We start from the raw sequence: 19819 nt of genomic DNA, 5'->3' as shown, positions 1-19819 counted from the left end.
AGCCTCTTTTTTATCCTGAACAGTTAAACTGCCCGCTGTTCTTCAGAAAAATCCTTCAGGTCCTACTAATTCTGTGGTTTTTGCATTTTTGTGTATTTGAACCCTTTCCAACAATGACTGTCTGATTTTGAGATCCATCTTTTCACACTGAGGACAACTGAGGGACTCATAATCAACTATTACAGAAGTTTCAAACGCTCACTGATGCTTCAGAATGAAAACATGATGCATTAAGAGCCGGGGGTGAAAACTTTTGAACAGAATGAAGATGTGTACATTTTTCTTATTTTGCCTAAATGTCATATTTTTTTCATTTAGTACTGCCCTTCAGAAGCTACAGAAGATACATGTTTCCCAGAGGACAAAATATGTTAAATTTACCCTGATCTTCAAATTCAAAATGTTTTCACCCCCCGGCTCTTAATGCATTGTGTTTTCATTCTGAAGCATCAGTGAGTGTTTGAACCTTCTGTAATAGTTGCATATGAGTCCCTCAGTTGTCCTCAGTGAGAAAAGATGGACATTATAATCACACAGTCATTGTTGGAAAGGGTTTGAAGACTTTTTCTGAAGAACAGCAGGCAGTTTAACTGTTCAGGGCAAACAAGGGACTCATGAACAAGAAAAAAAATCAAAGATATCTATCTAATATACATTTATATCTTTAAATTGAACACTTGGGATATTTGCATGAATGACACGTACATGTGATGCTTGCTGAGAAACTCTTCGCCCCGCCCACTTAAAGATTCAAGCCCTGTGATTCGCTGCATGTAGTCAGCTTTTGCTTATTTGGACCAATCCAAGTAATACACATACAGCTACGTACAAATCCTAACTACTTATTTTCAAGAAAGGCCCCGCAGACTTGTTTACAGGGACTTGTATCTAATGCCGAACTAAGGTTTAAGCCGCGTACTGTCAGCAATGTACAAAAACATAGACTGAGGCGAAAACCTGTGCTGGGGAGGGAACTCAACGCGATTCAACAAATAACGACATGCCCCTGGCGTAACACTGTATTCCAGGTCTGTCTTCGATACTGATAAAATTACAGGCATATCAGCAGAGTACCTGGAGTTCCTCGGGTCCTTCTCTTCTACTGTCATTTGACGCGTCAAATGAAAACATTTATTAGACGCTGCCAAAGCAGTAGTTATCATGTGTTGTTACTAAATGTCAAAAACAGACTGTTTTTTTAGTACAGAATTGCTTAAACCGTTGAGGTTTCCTCGCAATATCTAAGCAAAAGCCGGCTTTGTATTTGTTTTCATTCACACGTCGTTTTCAGGATGCGGGTATTTGCACACAGCTAGCGCGCGGCTTATTTACATTACTGATTTGTAAAGAAAATCAAATAAACGTAAGGTAATAAGAGCGGACGTTTAATATCTTTGTAATTGCAAGTCGCTTTTAGACTATAGATGTAACTGTAATATCAGAGGAAGGAAAGCCTCATCATCAGAACAGGGAGAAGGGGGTATCTAAAGTCGCGTCATCATTTCCGGGCTACCGGTCGCCGGTAGAGTGGATCGGGACGCAGGAGCGCGGGGTACGGGGAGCGGAGCGGTGTCCGTGTCCATACCGAGACTGCTGGACGATAGCATGGCCGCCGGGAAGGCAGCGAGCAAACCGTCTCTCTGGCAGAACGAACGGGTCCGGTTCATCGTCTGTTTCTGCGGAGTGTTCGTGTGTTACTTTTACTATGGGATACTGCAGGAGACAATGTGAGTACGAGACAGCATTGCTTTTGCTTTCTAGATTTATTTAATGAGATAATGCGTTTCTGTAATTCTTTTTCATTAATTCAGTTACTCATTTGCTAATATTGCACTAAATTACACTCTGCTTATGTGGTTGCAATTGTGAGAGTAAGAGGGGAAACGACCCTTTAGCTATTTCACCTTGATAGTTGACGCTCTCTACATTCTGTACAGTAAATGAAGTGAACTGTGGTAAAGACGTGCAGCCTGACAGTTCACTTGTGAGTCTCTTCTATAGAAACAGCTCTGATTTATCATACACTGTTGTTTTGTTTTCTATGTACGGCAAGCTGCTTTAGCATGTGTTCATTTAAACAAAGACTATAAGGGACTTTGATTTAAACCAGTCGTTCTCAATCTTTTTGACTCCAAGGCCTCTCTTTGTCCAAAACAATATTTGCAAAATAAGCCCCTCCTATCTGAGCTGATATGTACCTGTAGTGAAAAAAATAAATTAACTCAAAAATATATTGTCAGTGTAATTTTTATTTGAGTGTTTTTTCAAAGATTATATTAATATAACTACACTACCAGTCAAAGTTTTTGAACTGTAAGTCTTCTGCTCACCAAGCCTGCATTTATTTGATCCAAAGTACAGCAAAAACAGTGGAATTTTAAAATATTTTTACTATTTAAAATACCTGTTTTCTATTTGAATATATTTTAAAATGTAATTTATTCCTGTGATCAAAGCTCAATTTTCAGCATCATTACTCCAGTTTTCAGTGTCAGAAGTGTCCTTCAAAAATCATTCTAATTTGCTGATTATTATTATTAGGGAATTATAGAAATTAGTACTTTTGCTTTAACTTGATAAACTTGATGATGAAGACATGTTCAAATAGAATAAATAGTAAAAATATTTCCAATTTTACTGTAAATGCAATAAATGCAGGCTTCGTGAAAAGAGACTTCTTTAAAAAACATAAAAAATCTTACTGTTAAAAAATATTTGACTGGTAGTGTAACTTTTAAAACATTAAGACACATTTTGTCCCCCTGGTTAAGAACTGCTGCTTTAAACTAGCTAGTATGTACTGGTATAATATCATGTAATGTAGTATTAGTGTAATTACTAGTAAATTGTATAGACCAAGTCACAGTTACGTCACTTGCAGCTGTGGCGCATTGTGTTGGCAGAAAAACACTTGTAACAAGTGAAGGGAAAAAGTATATAAATAAATATAATCTAGGGATGGGCATTTCTGATCATATTTCATTTCGATTAATCCACAGGTTTGAGAAAATGGATTAATCAGAGGGGGAAAGTTTAAGCAAGGGGCAGGGCGTTTGCGTCACAGTATACAGTAAACATTTTAAAGAAATAACAGCATGAGGTGAAGCAGAAGCGCTTTTTCTACATGACGCATTGTATATAAAATTAATCACATAGCCTAGATACATAAATATGTAAATGTTATATTACAAATTGTATCTACACAAAATGCATGTGAGTTTGAACTACGTGCCAATCATAAAGTAGTGGATGCACTTCACCCGTTACTTTAAAACAACAGCTACTGAAGCCCCTGGAGTCAATCGTTCGTCATTTTCATGCTCGATCGTCGCTAATGGGTTCGAGTAATCGATTAATCGAGTACTCGTGCACATCCCTAATATAATCTCAAATTAAACTTTTTTTTTTTAAATCGTTAATTCTGTTTCAAAGACTGCTACTTGAAAACTGTCATTTTCTGCCAACAGATAGGCTCCATGTTAGTTGATCTCTTGAAGAGATCAAACTTTATTGATTAAAATGACATTTGGGCCATTATCAACGCCAGACAATGCTTTAAACATTCTTGCAATCAGTAACAGGAGTATCGCTCTGCTAATTTCGGGAGTGGCTTTCAAACAAGTTTGAGGGAGGAAAAAAAAAGAAAAGAAAAACAAAGAATCAATAGAACATACCGTAATTAATTGCTTGATTGAGACCTTTGGGATATAATGTATAAAAAAGTCATCCAAAAGTCATCACTGTCCTCTCTTTCCTGATCTTCCCTTTCTAGCCCATACTCATCTAACAACGCCTGTCATATGGTATTTTTGAGCACTTCCTATGTCGATCTGCCTCCTTAGGATGAATCACTTGTTGTATTCCCAATTGTAAGTCGCTTTGGATAAAAGCGTCTGCTAAATGAATAAATGTAAATGTAATGTAAATGTAAAACACGAAATTGGTCTATAGGAGTTTCTGTTGCAATTTTGTTAGTAGCTCTTCATTACATACTAGTCGGAAGTTCCCCATATGCAGCTAGTATATTCTCCAGTTGTTGCTGAAATCTATACTGATTTTACTAGTAATAATTCATTAGTTATCATAGCCAAGACGATGTCAGGAACTAAGTTTTAGGTCAGAAGGTTTTCCTTTGTTTGTCTCTGTGTAACACAACCCAGCACAGTGTCTTTTTTCTTTAAAAGTTTAGTTTCTTTAGTGAATATAAAGTTTAGAAGAACAGCATTTATCTGAAATAGAAATCTTTTGTATTATAAATGTCTTTATCGTCACTTTTGATCAATTTAAAGCATCTTTGTTAAATAAAACTATTAATTAAAAGATTATTTCAGATAAATGCTGATCTTTGGATCTTTCTATTCATCAAAGAATCCTGAAAAAAAAATTTACTCAGCTGTTTTAAATATTGATAATAATAATAATAATAAAAATGTTTCTTAAACAGCAAATCAGCATGTTAGAATGATTTCTGAAAGATCATGTGACGCTGAAGACTGGCGTTATGAAGCTAAAAATTTAGCTTTGATCACAGGAATAAATTACATTTGAAAATATATTCAGATAGATATTCAGTTACTTTAAATAGCAAAAATATACAACAAATTCTACTGTATTTGCTGTATTTCGGATCAAATAAATACAGGCTCGGGGAGCAGAAGACTTTAAAAAAACATAAAAAATCGTACTGTTCAAAAACTTTTGACTGGTAGTGTAGTTATATTAATATAATCTTTAAAGAAACACTCAAATAAAAATTAGACTGACAATATATTTTTGAGTTAATTTATATTTTCTTACAATAGAAGCATCAGAGGTACATATCAGCTCTGATAGAAGGGGCTTATTTTGCAAATATTGTTCTGGACAAAGAGAGGCCTTGGAGTCAAAAAGATTGAGAAGCACTGGTTTAAATTAACACATGCTAAAGCAGCTTGCCATACATAGAAAAAAATAAAACTGTTTTTGCTATACTTTGAATCAAATAAATGCAGGCTTAGTGAGCAGAAGAGACTTCTTTTAAAACAACATTAAAAATGCTGTTCAAAAACTTTTGACTGGTAGTGTATATTGCCATGTTTTTAACCATTTTACCTCTAGACACACTGTTTTGAACCCCCTCAAATGAGTTGACCTTTCAGCATCCTGAAGAATATTTTTATCAAGCACTTAAATTAGTTGCTGTCATAAACAAGGATTTCTTCCCTAGCCACTGTTGGTTATTTTTACCCCCAGTGATTATCAAGTCTCCTTGTTCCACACAGCTGTTCCCCTCAATCCCACAATTCATTGCCTCTGTCTTCTGTTTCATCCAGCACGCGAGGAGACTACAGTCAAGCGGGGAAGAAGGAGAAGTTTCGCTACGCCACCACACTAGTCTTCATCCAGTGCATTATCAACGCCGCTTTCGCCAGACTCTGTGAGTCAAACAGATGTTGTGATTGCATGTGTGGGGGTCATGTGTGTCGTAGTGAATGGGTGGCATTGTGTTATGGAATTACTTTTGCATGTGTTGCCGCAGGTGTTCAAATCCAAACTGCAAGTCATTTTTGCATGCTCTCTATTTTGTGTTTGTAGTAATTCAGTTTTTTGAGGGCTCGAAGCAGGACCACACGAGAAGCTGGCTGTATGGCGTGTGCTCTCTGTCTTACCTGGGTGCCATGGTGTCCAGTAACTCAGCCCTGCAGTATGTCAACTACCCCACACAGGTCTGCACGGCTCTTTACTCGCGTATCTCTGTTCTCCTTCTCAAAACATCACACTCACGAGTCTTTGTTCTTTCTAGGTGTTGGGAAAATCCTGTAAACCAATTCCAGGTGAGCATTTTTATCTGTTTTAATCACACAAACACAGCTCTTGTGTTTCATGAAAGAATGCAAAACATAAAGGGCTTCTTTTGCTGTAGTTCACATTCAAAACACACAAGGCTTTAGGAATACACAGTTTCATTTGTACATACACTACCGTTCAGGAGTTTAAGGTTTAAGCAAGATTAAAAATATATATATATATTACATTTAGTCAGCAAGGATGCATTAAGGGAATACAAATTTCCTGGGAATTTACTCATCGAAAATGTTCATGTCTTTCTTTTTTCAGACGAAAAGAAATTAGGGTTTTTGACAAACATTCCAGGATTTTTTTCCATATAGTGGACTTCAATGAGAGCCAATGGGTTGAAGGTCCAAATTGCAGTTTCAATGCAGCTTAAAAGGGCTCCACACTATACTGCCGAGGAACAAGGGTCTCATCTAGCAAAACGATCATTCATTTTCTGAAAAATAATAAAAATATATTTACATTTTAACCACAAATGCTCGTCTAGCAGTAGCTCGACTTCATGCTTTATGTAATCATGTTGGGAAGGTCACTCATGAATAAGGGTCTTATCTAGTGAAACAATCACTCATTTTCTAAAAACCAAAAAACTAATTTATGTACTTTTTAACCATACATGCTCTGTGTAAGTTAAGTAGCACAGTTACTTAACTGACAGTTACTTACAGGACAGTTAAGTAACACTAAATAATAAATGAGTCATTACAATATATAAAAATATCCATATAGATGGCCTTTATTTAAAAAAACATGGCACAAACACACTTTCAAGAAAAATAAAAAAATATTAAATTAATAAAACAAAATCACATAAAATGATTTGCACTCGTAGTTAACAGGGTCATCGGATGTTGATATGGTATAATTTCTCAATGGTAGTCCAAAACGACAAACTTTTTACCTGGTCAAAAACAGCTCTGTTTGCGGCGAGCCATTTCGGTGCATGTCCCTTTAAATGTTAATGAGCTCTGCTCACCCCGCCCCTCTCATCTGTGGGGTGACCAGCAGTTTTCAGAGACTGTAAACTTTAGCTGCATTTAGCCATGGAACTTGCTAACTAGCACATTATTAAGAAAAGGCGATTTGCAAAGTCAAAAAAAAAAAAAAAAACTTATATTCACCACTTCTGTAGGTCAACCTGGATCACAAATTATTTGTGCAGACATAGATGCAATTTGGTATATTGTGGGTTGCGTTCCCTTCAAAAAGTAATCCAAATCCTCTGCGTCTTTAGCTGCTCAGATGTCGGGAGTAAATGACAACTGCCATGTTCATTATTACATCCAAAAATCAAATACCTCAATCGCTTAGGAGGCATTCTTGTCTACCCTGCTGTGGTGCCGAAACAATGGCGGACTGTTCACAGCTGACTCAGCGCGGGTCTATGCTAAAACACCAGTGTCAGTCAACAATCGTGGGAGGGGCCTTGGTCTGTGCGATGTCACACAGCCAAGAATCTGAGAATGGCTTGATTTGAGAAAGGGGTTATTTATAGAGATTTAAAAAAACAAAACACTAGGTGTATTTTTATCATTATAGGGTGGTTGTGTACACACACTGCCAACACATTTCAGTTCAAACAACATGTAAAAGTGAATTTTATCTTAGGACAAGCTGTTTATAAATCATTATAAACATCTAAGAAAAGTGAAGTTTAAAAAAATGGTTGAGCTGAGCACCATTTGTTTGTGGATGCCACTTGATTTCTTTTCTCCCATACATTTTTTTAATTGTGACTTGAGTGTCCAAATACATTTTTGGCCACTGTAGCTTTCATTTATATCTCATCTGGATGTATTTTTGTTTAGACTACAAAATGTATGCTTGCCTCACATGTTCAGTGACTAACACTGAGCATATATTCCCATATGGCCATATTTTTTGGCTTATGTTTGTTGGCCATATGGCAAACCCTTCTCTTTGTTATTGCACATTCTTTTTAACCACCCAACAGAGAGGTCTGCAGATTGATGGTGTTGGCCACATCTTCTCATCTCATTGTGCTTTTGTCCTTATGGTTCCACAGTGATGATTCTGGGTGTCACAATCCTAAGGAAGAAATATCCCATGGCGAAGTATCTGTGTGTGTTTCTAATCGTCACTGGGGTCGCTCTCTTCCTCTACAAGCCCAACAAAGGCTCCAGCACATCAGATGAACACATATTTGGCTTTGGAGAGATGCTGCTGGTTGGTTTCCATTCTTTCCCTTTTATGCCATTCCTTGTTCACTGGTTAAAGCTGATCTGATGTTTGTTTGTTTGTTTGTTTAATTGATTGTAGCTGCTGTCTCTGACTCTGGATGGGCTGACAGGTGTAGCTCAGGACCACATGAGTGCACGGTTCCAGACAGGAGCCAATCACATGATGCTGAACGTCAACATGTGGTCCACACTGGTCCTGGGAATAAGTGAGTTATTAAAAAGAGAGGCCTATTAAATTATAGCAACACAGTATTTCATTAGTGAATGTATTTTGTATTATGGATAAAATAATAAATGTTTATCAATTGAACAGAGGAAATTTGTTCAATTCATCTTCGGAACCCAAATTAAGATATTTGTGTTGAAATCTGAGAGCTTTCTGACCCTGCATAGACAGCAACACAACTGACACGTTTAAGGCCCAGAAAGGTAGTAAGGACATTGTTAAAATAGTCCATGTGATATCAGGGTTCAGAAAACTCTTAGATTTCATTAAAAATATCTTAATTTGTGTTCTGAAGATGAACAAAGGTCTTATGGGTTTGGGACGACATGAGGGTGAGACATAATGACGGAATTTTCATTTTTGGGTGAACTATCCCTTTAATTTGTGTTATCACTCAAAGTTATTCATGGAAGTCTGTGTGTGGCAGTTATTAAAGTGTTTTACTTATACACTACATTTTAAAAGTTTTGGGTCTGTAGAATAAAAAAATAACAATTAATGGTTTTATTTAGCAATGATACATTAAATTGATCAAAAGTGAAAGTTAAGATATTTATTATGTTACAAAATATTGATATTTTAAAAAAAATGCTGTTCTTTTGAACGTTCTTTTAATCCAAAAAACTAAAATCCCTAGAAAAATGTATCACAGTTTCTACAAAAATATTAAGCATCACAACTGTTTTCATTAAATTTCTTATCATTAATAATATTAATCAGACAAAAATGTATAGAATGATTTCTGAAGCATCATGTGACACTGAAGACTGGTGTAATGGCTGCTAAAAATTCATCTTTGCATCACAGGAATAAATTACATATTCAAATATATTACAATAGAAAACAGTTATTTTAAATTGTAATATTATTTCACAATATTGCTGATTTATTTAACTTTTTAAACTATGTTTATGATTATATAAAACCATCCTGGGTGACCATAAGACTTCTTTTGTCTTACTGACAAACTTTTGTCCAGTAGTGTGAGCGAATATTGCTGTTTATTACTTTTTTGTCATGTTGGTGCATAAAATGAGAATGATTAAATATCATTTTGGTTCTCATGTAGTGAAAATCTGTGTTAAGATATTAAGATATTTTTGATGAAATTCGAGAGTTTTCTGACCCTGCATAGACAGCACTGTAACTACTCTGATTAAATGGCCTAGAAATGTAGTAAGGACATCAATAAAATAATCAGTATTCAACCGTAATTATATGAAGCTATGAGACGACTTAGGCACAAAGAAAAAAAATGACGACTCTGTTTAACAATTTCTTTAACTGTTTGGTTGAAATGATGTTGCCTTAGTCATCCTTTTACGCCATATCATTGCAAATGTATACATATTGAGATATCATTTAGTACCCCGCATTATTTCCTCTTAGTTTTTGTACTAAGTGGTTCTCTTCAAGGTTTGTAAATAGTATTTCCATCATTGTTGGTGTACTGTCCTCCAGCAGGGGGAGCTCTGGCTCTTTGGTTAGCGTTGGTGTTGTTATTATTTCAGGCCTGACAGAAGCAACCCTGCTGATCTCCAGCAGCTGTTCAGTCTGTCTGCCTCAGCTCTGAAAGGCATCTGTTCCTCACTTTTAATCTTTAATCTCATCACACATGCAGCAAACTTCCTTCCTTCCAAACCTCTCATTATGAAACCAGAGCCGTCCTGTGGTGCTCTCTGAAGTTATCAGAAATAATGAATAGTTTTTGTAAAGTTTCTCTTTTAACTATGCAAATGCGGAATAACACAGAGTCCAAAATGAACACTCGCCAAGGCCCAAATGTGAGTTAAAAACTGGCTTGGGCCAGTAAAGTTACTTGCCAACCTTGTTATGGCATGATAAACACTTATAAATGAGTTGAAAGAAGATCGTTGCAGATTCAAATCTAACATATAAAAAAACATCCACTAAGATAATGATCTCTCGCTCTTTCTTTCTGCATAGTTGTGCTTTGGACAGGAGAGGTGTGGGAGTTTTTGTCATTTGCTGACCGTTATCCGGGCATCGTCTATAACATCCTCCTGTTCGGCATCACTAGCGCTCTTGGACAGGTGGGTTTCTTGTTTGTATAACAACAGAACAGCGCCATCATTCATTCAGACACCAACACCTTAATGAGAACGAGGTGATAACGCAGGGTTTTATTCTCCTCATCTTTCTTCACCTAGACGTTCATCTTCATGACTGTGGTGTATTTTGGACCGCTCACCTGTTCCATCATCACAACCACACGGAAGTTCTTCACCATCCTGGGGTCCGTGCTGCTGTTTGGGAACGTCATCAGCACTATGCAGTGGTTTGGTACCATCCTCGTCTTCCTTGGTGAGTGATCTGTTCTCGAAACTATATTTAGGGGTTCGATAGCCAAGGATCAGCAATCTCCACGTAAAACTCATCGGGCAGACCAAATCGTAAGTCATAGAAACTCGAAACTTGAAGGGATGGTAGTACTCACACTGTCTACAACATCACCAAGGCTCGACCCAATCGGCCTGACGCTACAGTGATCAAAAGTACAAAATCACTCATAACTTCTTAACCGTTTGTCGCAGACTCAAGTGTCTTATGGTGAAATGTTCAGGTATTTTGCAGTATTTTTTTAAAACTACTTTTGCAAATTAGTCCTAGGTTTTCCACCCAATTGGAACCAAACCAGTGCATGAAGATTCTCTGGAGAGTGAATATCAGTAATTATCAAAAAAATACAAGGGACGCCAAACCTTTCGAAAAGGGCAGGGCCGCCTTTACTAAAACGGCTATAACTTTTGAATGGAATGAGATATCTTTGCCAAACTTACAATGTCTGTGTAAGAGCTGAATCTGAGGTCACGGGGAAAAGTTGTAAAGCTTGGCCGCTAGGTGGCGCTATAAGAGGGAAAAAACAAAAAAAATACCATAACTACGCACCGTTTGTCCCATCAACATGTCTTGGTTTAAAGTATCACAAGTGGCTCTGAGGGCATTTACATATCTCAAAAATATGGCCACCATAGGCTGATGAACTTTGAGCACCTATTAGACAAGGTTAACGGAGGTCAATCAGAACGAAACTCAAATTGTTTGTTAAATGATTGAGAAAATGTATAAAACCTACTTTTGCGGACTAGTACTAGGTTTTCGCCTGATCGGAACTAAACCGGTGCAGGAAGATTCTCTGGATAGTGAGTATTAATAATTATCCCCCAAAAAATTAACTTTCGACTCTCCGTCGCAAAGAGACGACAAAACATTCAGTGGCAGGGCCACCTCTGCTAAAACGGCTATAATTTTTGAACGGAATGAGATATCTTTGACAAACTCACATATCTAAGCACTGAATCTGAGCTTGGCCACTTCGTAGCATTATAAGATAAAAAAATGGCTTTAACTAAGTACCCGTTTGTCCGTTTTGACATGAAAATCGGTACGCATGGTGAACTTTGAGCACCTATTAGACAAGGTTAACGGAGGTCGATTAGAATAAAAATCGCTGGGCCTGTTTGACTTACAGCTCTAAAGGTCTGTGAGAAATTGGAAAGAAAACAGCCACTAGGAGGACGATATCGCATTTTCAAGGGCGTAAATGATTGTACATTGCGCATTTATTCACACATACACACGATATTCGTATCATATGATAGACCTCCTCATTCTGAACTACTTTGCCTCTAGAACCACTGCAGTAACTCAGACTGTTTGTTAAATGATTGATAAAATGTATAAACTCTACTTTTGCAAACTAGTTCTAGGTTTTTCACCCGATCTTAACCAAAACAGTGCAGGAAGATTCTCTGGATAGTGAATATTAATAATTATCCAAAAAAGTTGAACTTTTCAATTCTCTGTCGCAAAAGCATCTATAACTTTTGAATGGAATAAGATATCTTCACCAAACTCACAACGCATATTTAAAGGAACACTCCACTTTTTTTGGAAATGGGCAAATTCTCCAACTCCCCCCGAGTTAATAAGTTGATTTTTACCGTTTTGAAATCCATTCAGCCGTTCTCCTGTTCTGGCGATATCACTTTTAGCATAGCTTAGCATAGATCATTGAATCCTATTAGACCAATAGCATCGCGTTCAAAAATGACCAACCAGTTTCGATATTTGTCCTATTTAAAACTTGATTCTTCTGCAGTTATATTGTGGTTTAATACCAGCGGAAAATGTAAAGCTGCGATTTTCTAGGCCGATAAGATTAGGAACTACACTCCCATTCTGGTGTAATAGTCAAGGAAGTTTGCTGCCATAACATGGCTGAAGCAGGCACAGTAATATCACGCAGCACAACGTGACCAACTGCATGCACAGGGAGCATTCCTCATTGGAAGTTACCTAGTTGGGAACTAATTTCAGGCGCTGCGTGATATTACTGCGCCTGCTTCAGCCATATTACGGCAGCAAACTTCCTTGACTATTACACCGGAATGGAAGTGTAGTTCCTAATCTTATCGGCCTAGAAAATCGCAGAGTTGGAGAATGAGCCTATTTCCAAAAAAAGTGTAGTGTTCCTTTAAGCGCTGAATCAGAGGTCATGTGAAAAAAAAAGTCATGGAGCTTGGCCACTTGGTGGTGCTATAAGATGGGGAAAAAACATAACAATGGCCATAACTATGCACCCTTTTGTCCTATCAACATGAAAATAGGTATGCACGGTCTTGGTCCAAAGTGCCACAAGTGGCTATGAGGACATTTGCAAATCTCAAAAAACATGGCCGCTATAGGCCAGTAAACTTTGAGAACCTATTAGACAATTAACAGAGGTCGATCTGTACTTAACTCGGTGGACCTGTTTGACTCATGAAATTTGAAAGAAATCAGCCACTATCACATTTTTCAAGGGCATAAAAAATTGTACATTGTGTGGTTTTCCACACATACATACGGTATTTGTATCATATGATAGACCTCCTCATTCCGAACAACTTTGCCTCTAGAACCACTGCTGTTAATCAAACGGTTTCTTAAACGATTGAGAAAATGTATAAAACCTACTTTTGCGAACTAGTCCTAAGTTTTTCGCTCAATCTGGAAAAAAACACTTCAGCGCAACTTTCTGGACTTTCTAGGTCAATATTTATCAAAAAATGTTGAAATTTATCCTTTGGGAAGCTATGACGGGGGTCGTTCAGACAAGGGGCCTGTCCAAATGTACGCAGAAGCCTATAAAGCTTAAAAGAAAACTCAAAACTTCACAAAACCCGGTGAACACATTCAACAGGTGATTCTAAACAAGCATGCAACATTTTATGGAAATTCGACAGGTGGCACTATAACAGTCATAAATGTTACAAATCATATTTCAATAGTAAATTACCTGCTGTTTTTTTCATTGATTTTAGGTGGTTACGACCATGTTAACACAATATCTTTTTTCTTATGTGCTTAAATGCCTTCTACAGACTTAATTTGCAACATTTGAGATTTTGGATTAAAAATGTTCCTAAGAAACCTACATTCAGTGATGTATGTCCACAGTTTTGACTGGTCGTGTACTTCTGAGCTTGTTAAAGTTGAATAGTTCTATATAGAGCAGTACTAATAATCAGACCAGAGCTGTATGACCATAGTGAACGGATATATAATAAGCTCAACCATGACTGTGCTCTGTCTTTCAGGCCTTGGACTGGATGCCAAATTTGGAAAGTCTCCTAAGAAGACGACACACTGAAAACTGGAACCCTGTGTGTGTGCGTGTATGCGCACGTGTATGCCTGCCAGACATACATAGACCTTTATTCTAAACACTTTACCACACTAACTCCATCATTGGTGTACTTAAGAGGTGACGTTTTAGCACTCAAAATATTGTTATTATGCTGATGTTCTGAACATTTAATTATGGGATATATTTGCCCATCATCCCGCAAAATGGTATCCATGGTAACAGAGGGACAGTGCAAATGTGTGTCTGTGACTAATCATAATCTGTCATGCTCATAAGGCGAAATCAAAAAGATAAAGGTTAGAGGAGATAAAGATCCAATTTAAAACTGTAGTCTATAAAACGTAGACACACCACAGTTGATTGTACTTCCTGGAAGACTCCCTCCAGCAAGGCAACTGCTTTTTTTTTTTTTTTTTTTCATCTACCCCAATTTGAACTTTTGAGACATTTCTATATATACCTCCTAGACATTTGACAAGTACAGGGAATTCAGACAGGTGTATTCTGCCTTAATTATAGTCTTAAATTAGGCAGTTAATTGTTAAAAGTCTCATCGTCATTGCATTCCCCAGGAAGTGTGTGTGTGTGTGTGTGTGTGTGTGTGTGTGTGTGTGTGTGTGTGTGTGTGTGTGTGTGTGTGTGTGAGTGATGTTTACTTTGCGTATGTAATGCACAAACACCTGTATAGATGAATTATTTGTCAAAACATGGCTTTTTCATACCAGATGTCATATTTATATCCATGTGTCTCATGTGTCTTGTTTGAAGCCAGCAAAGAAAATGTTTAGAAATTTGACATTTTTTTTTTTTTTACAAGAACAAATATCATCTGCATTATGCTGTATCTTTATGTCAGAATAAAAAATGGCATTTTATAGATTAATTCTACTCTGCATCTCAATGGAACGGTCTGTTTGGAATCATAACGGGTGTTTAAATAAAAGGGAAACTTATCAGGGTTCTAGAAGATGCTGTTGACCAGCTGTCATCAGGGAACGTCTGCCAAAAACGCTGTTCACGTCTGCCAGCGTCGTGTTCTCGCTCTGTTTGGGGAGAGAAAAACAACCAAGTGACATTAAACACAACACCCTGGATGTGTTTGCAATCGCACCTTTTAAAGAAGTGATGGCCACTTTCAAAACACTGCTTTGTGAAGCTTGGAAACCTTTGCGAATCATTTGTTTCAAACTATTGATTCAGAGCGCATATCATACCACCAAAGCCACATGATTTCAATAAACGAGACGTATTAAATATTTTGAAATTCACTATTTAAAGACTTGTTGCACTACTTGTTGCATCATCAATCTGTCATATTGGCAGCACTGAATGTAAACAATGCCACTGAACCGAACTAAACTTGATTATTTTGCTGATTATTGCTGCTACAAATGGTCAATTATTGTCATGTTTTGGGCTAAACTAATCGGTCGGACCGGGAAAAACATTTGAAGTACTATAGACTGCCAAAAGTTATAACAAATCAAGGAGAAGAGTGCAAAAAGTGACTTGAGGAACAAAAGGCGTTTGTGGTTGGCCAAACTGAACCAGGATTTCCAGGGCAAGAATCTTGACAACATTCGAGTTTGTTCTTAACATTTCCAGTCAGGTAGGTGAAATATTAAGCTAATATCTTAATTAATATTGTTCAAACGTGTCTTTACTTTTAACTTATTTAGTTTGTCAAAATATTGCGCCCTTTGCTTACTAAGTCCTTCTCTAAATGATTTAGCCACTTCCACACGTTTTTTCTGTGGTTTAGACGGCATTAAATTAGCAAAACAACGTATTCGGTAGTACATTAACGTGCATGCTGTTGTTTACACCAGAGTATCGCCAATATTGCAGCGTATCCGGGTAACTTGACTCTGTACTGTATGTTGTATGAAACTACAGAGCAGCAAATGATATGCGGATAAAAATATATTTACCTCAGCCACAAATTAAAAATTCGTCCCCACGATTTATTACTTTGTTTCCTTGTTTTAGTAAATTTCGGTACATTGTATGCAGTATACGTACTAATTTGCTCGCTCCTAAACGTTATAGGTTAATGTGGGCTCCAAATGCTCATTGTTGTATTTTTTTAGGTAATTCACATTACATTACTATTCACAAGCTGTTTTAATGATGGTTTAAAGTCTTGGAAATAGTAGACTTATTTAACTTAAGTCTATTCATTATTTATGTCAGTCACCCTAATTTGGAGGTGAAAAAATCTTAAAGTTGCTGTGGTGCATTAACACCGAATCTTAAGGACATCAATTTCGAATGATAAATACATAAACTGTTTATTTTATCCTTTGTTTAGATCATAATTTTAAACATTCTATAGTTAACTGAAAGTTTAAAGAGTAAAAGGTAGAAGAATAAAAACTACAGTATGCATAAATGGCATTCGAAAAGTAACAAAACAAAAGTGGTAAAAATCTTTATCGTAAATAAAACAGAGAAAAAAATGCATTGTGATGTTCACAAAAAAGGGTATTTAAGTCCTTTAAATTGGAGACATTACATATTTTTTAAAACAAAACAAAAAAAAAACATCGCGCTCTTCCGAGATGATTTAATATAACGTCATAAAGAAGCATTCTAAATGACTGTTGGTAAGTTTCTAAACGGCTCTGGTTCAGCGGTGGATGTACCTGTTCTCCGTTCTCCTTCACGTTCCCCTTGTGGTATGTAAAAGCACGTGAAGTCGGTATAGTTGCCCCCCTGCCGCCTGCCGGGCTGTAGGTGTGCAGGGGGGCTGTGTAGAGTTGTAAATGACTGGTGTGGTGTAGTGTATTGTGTGTGGTGGGGGGTGTGAGACGGTGATTGACAACAGGAGGTCGGGGTGGTTATTCTCTCTAAAAAATGAGATTTAATGGTTTATAGCAATCCCACCAGACCCCGCCCTTCAGTAGTAATGGTTGCTAATCACTGTTAACACCTGCTATAAACCATATTTATGAGTAGACAGAAATCAAATATATTTTTTTAAGTAATGAGGAAAATAAATGACCAGAGAGTTCAAAATACATTCAATGATTTGCAATGAAATGCAATAAACTCATGAGCTAAAACTGAATTATTCTTGTGTTGCTGTCTTGATTTAAACACTTCAAACTATTGAAGACTATTCACAAGCTGTTTTATTGATGGTATAAATGATTGGAAATAATATTTAATGTTTTCAAGTCTATTCATTATTTTTAGCACGCCAGCCACCCAATAATCACACTAAGTGTTTGTAGTTGACAGAAATTGACAGACATTTTCTCATGAAATACAAACAGAAAAATGTTTTCCCACTCTTTAATGTGGCATCAGATCAGTGTATTCGCCTCAGTTCAAGCAGCACTTGAATTAATCATCTTTTTCTTTTTTCTACTAGTTACAGCGTGAAATAAACAAGAATAAGTATGAAAAGACATGTTAAAAAATCAGAACAACTTAATAAAATGAATGCCTTGTAATCAGTTAGTATTTGAAAAATGTCAGCAGCTTGTAAATAGCATAGCAGTCATAGCATAACCTCAGAAACACCAATATAATTTTTCCAACATTATTTTTTTTTTTTTTCATAAATCAGTAAATTAACCACCACAGAACTTTTTTTTGGAGTAGGTAAAATTTTCTCAATTATTAACTTTATTAACACAATATAACAGAACTTTAATCTCGTAATTTTGACTTTATTGTAAAAATATGGTACTAAAATGCTGCAAACATCTTCTTGGCACAGTGGCCCAGAACACAAAAAGACATAAAGAAAAAAAAAAAAGAAAAACTACTCACTATTCACATTTTTGTTGAAATTAATTTAATTTAGGCTCATTTAATTATATCACTTAAAGGAGTAGTTCACTTTCAGAACAAAATTTACAGATAATGTACTCACCCCCTTGTCATCCAAGATATTCATGTCTTTATTTCTTCTGTCGATAAGAAATTACGTTTTTTGAGGAAAACATTTGAGGATCTCTCTCCATATAATGGACTTCTATGGTGCCCCCGAGATTGAACTTCCAAAATGCAGTTTAAATGCAGCTTCAAAGGACTCTAAACGATCCTAGCTGAGGAAGAAGGGTCTTATCTAGGGAAACGATCGGTTATTTTCTAAAAATGTTTACAATTTATATACTTTTTAATCTCTACACAGAGTACACACAGAGCTAGAGCATTTGAGTTTAAAAAATATATAAATTGTAATTTTTTTAAAGAAAATAACCGCTTGTTTTGCTAGATACGACCCTTTTTTCTTCGGCTGGGATGGTTTAGAGCCCTTTGAAGCTGCATTTTGGAAGTTCAAACTCGGGGGCACCATAGAAGTCCATTATATGGAGAGAAATCCTGAAATGTTTTCCTCAAAAAACATATTTCCTTACGACTGATGAAAGAAAGACATGAACATCTTGGATGACTAGAGGGTGAGTACATTATCTGTAAATTTTTGTTCTGAAAGTGAACTACTCCTTTAATTATGTCCTTGGTGACGCAAAGAATGGCTACTTTTAATAGTCTTTTAAAAAAGAAAATTAAAATGAAAGAAAGAATTAAAACAGTGCAGATGTCACTGAAGCTTGATGTAATACAGTCTTTTCAACTAGCTAGCTACCAACATCACACAAATTATTTTATTTGGCCGTGGCAATGCACCGTTTGCGCATTTTAAAAATGACACAGTTCTACGGCAGCAAGAAATTACATGCAAGCTTCATTCATTTATTTATTTATTTTTATTTTTTTTACATTTTTTTTGTTTATTAATGGCACAAATGAAGAATACGTTCCCTCATTTTAATTAAAATATCGCCCTCGGCTGGCCCCCAGTCATCCCGGGTCCATGTGCATACCCTGCATACCCAGACGCTACTCCCCTGTCAGTGCCATAGAAAACGTATTGGCCTGTTAGCATTGACTTGAATGGACTGAAGCAGAAGATGTTGTTAAACTGGATGAAATGTAGGCTAGTTGACGAGAATCAGCCCTCCACCTCTCATAACCGTGATCGCAATAGAGAACAGTCGCCGTTTGCTTAACAGGAACTCTGAGGAAAGGTTAATGTGCAATTCAAAGTAGAAAATGAAATTGGAGGGAAACAAACACGGCCGGATGTCAGGAAGGCAATCTGATTAAAAGAGCCGGCAGAGGAGAACTGGCAGCACAGCAAAACTACATTTCCACACTCACCGTTTGAACAAGTTGCCCTGAGGGTGTCCGGGATAAAACGATGATGAAGAGCTTTCCTCCTTTTTTTCTACCTCTCTGTTATTTTAATCTTATGCTCATTTTTAAGCTGAGCGCTTTTAGGCTATGTAAATGGAATTTTAAGCTGGTTTTGTTAACACATGCCATGAATATAAAAGAAACAAATGCAGGATGATACTGGCTCTGGAAATGGTTCAGAATAAGGTTTAGAAATCTGTGCTCCAAAACAATGCTGCATGTTTGTCCTGAACAGTTAAACTGCCTGTTGTTCTTCAGAAAAATGCTTCAGGTCTCACAAACTGTTTGGTTTTCAGCATTTTTTGGTATTTGAACCCTTCCCAACAATTACTGTATGATTGTATGAAAAGCCAGGGGTGAAAACTTTTTGAAGATTAGGGTAAATTGAACTTATTTTGTCTTCTGGTATGTAAGACTCTTCTGTAGTTTCTGAAGGGCAGTACTAAATGAAAAAAAAAAGACATTTAGGCAAAATTAGAAAAATGTACACATCCTCATTCTGTTCAAAAGTTTTCACCCCCAGCTCTTAATGCATATTTTTTCCTTCTGGAGCATCAGTGAGTGTTTGAACCTTCTGTAATAGTTGTGTGTGAGTCCCTCAGTTGTCCTCAGTGTGAAAAGATGCATCTCAAAATCATGCAGTCATTGTTGGAGAGGGTTCAAATACACAAAAATGCTGAAAGACCAAAGAAT

General features: G+C 36.7%; 1 protein-coding gene across 1 annotated transcript; it reads left to right on the top strand.

Moving 5' to 3' along the window:
- The first annotated feature begins 933 nt into the window (after positions 1 to 933).
- slc35b1 (solute carrier family 35 member B1) lies at positions 934 to 14798 on the top strand. The gene is made up of 9 exons (XM_073833424.1): positions 934 to 1727; positions 5313 to 5416; positions 5575 to 5705; positions 5783 to 5813; positions 7862 to 8022; positions 8116 to 8242; positions 10210 to 10316; positions 10434 to 10587; positions 13866 to 14798. The coding sequence occupies exons 1-9, from the start codon at positions 1606 to 1608 to the stop codon at positions 13916 to 13918; spliced, it is 990 nt and encodes a 329-aa protein (XP_073689525.1). The 5' UTR covers positions 934 to 1605; the 3' UTR covers positions 13919 to 14798.
- The last annotated feature ends 5021 nt before the right edge of the window (positions 14799 to 19819 follow it).

This window comes from Garra rufa, chromosome 1 (genome assembly GCF_049309525.1).
Source record: "Garra rufa chromosome 1, GarRuf1.0, whole genome shotgun sequence".
NCBI lineage: Eukaryota > Metazoa > Chordata > Actinopteri > Cypriniformes > Cyprinidae > Garra > Garra rufa.
The sequence above is the reverse complement of the archived record's forward strand: the minus strand, read 5'-3'. Positions and strand labels throughout refer to the sequence as shown.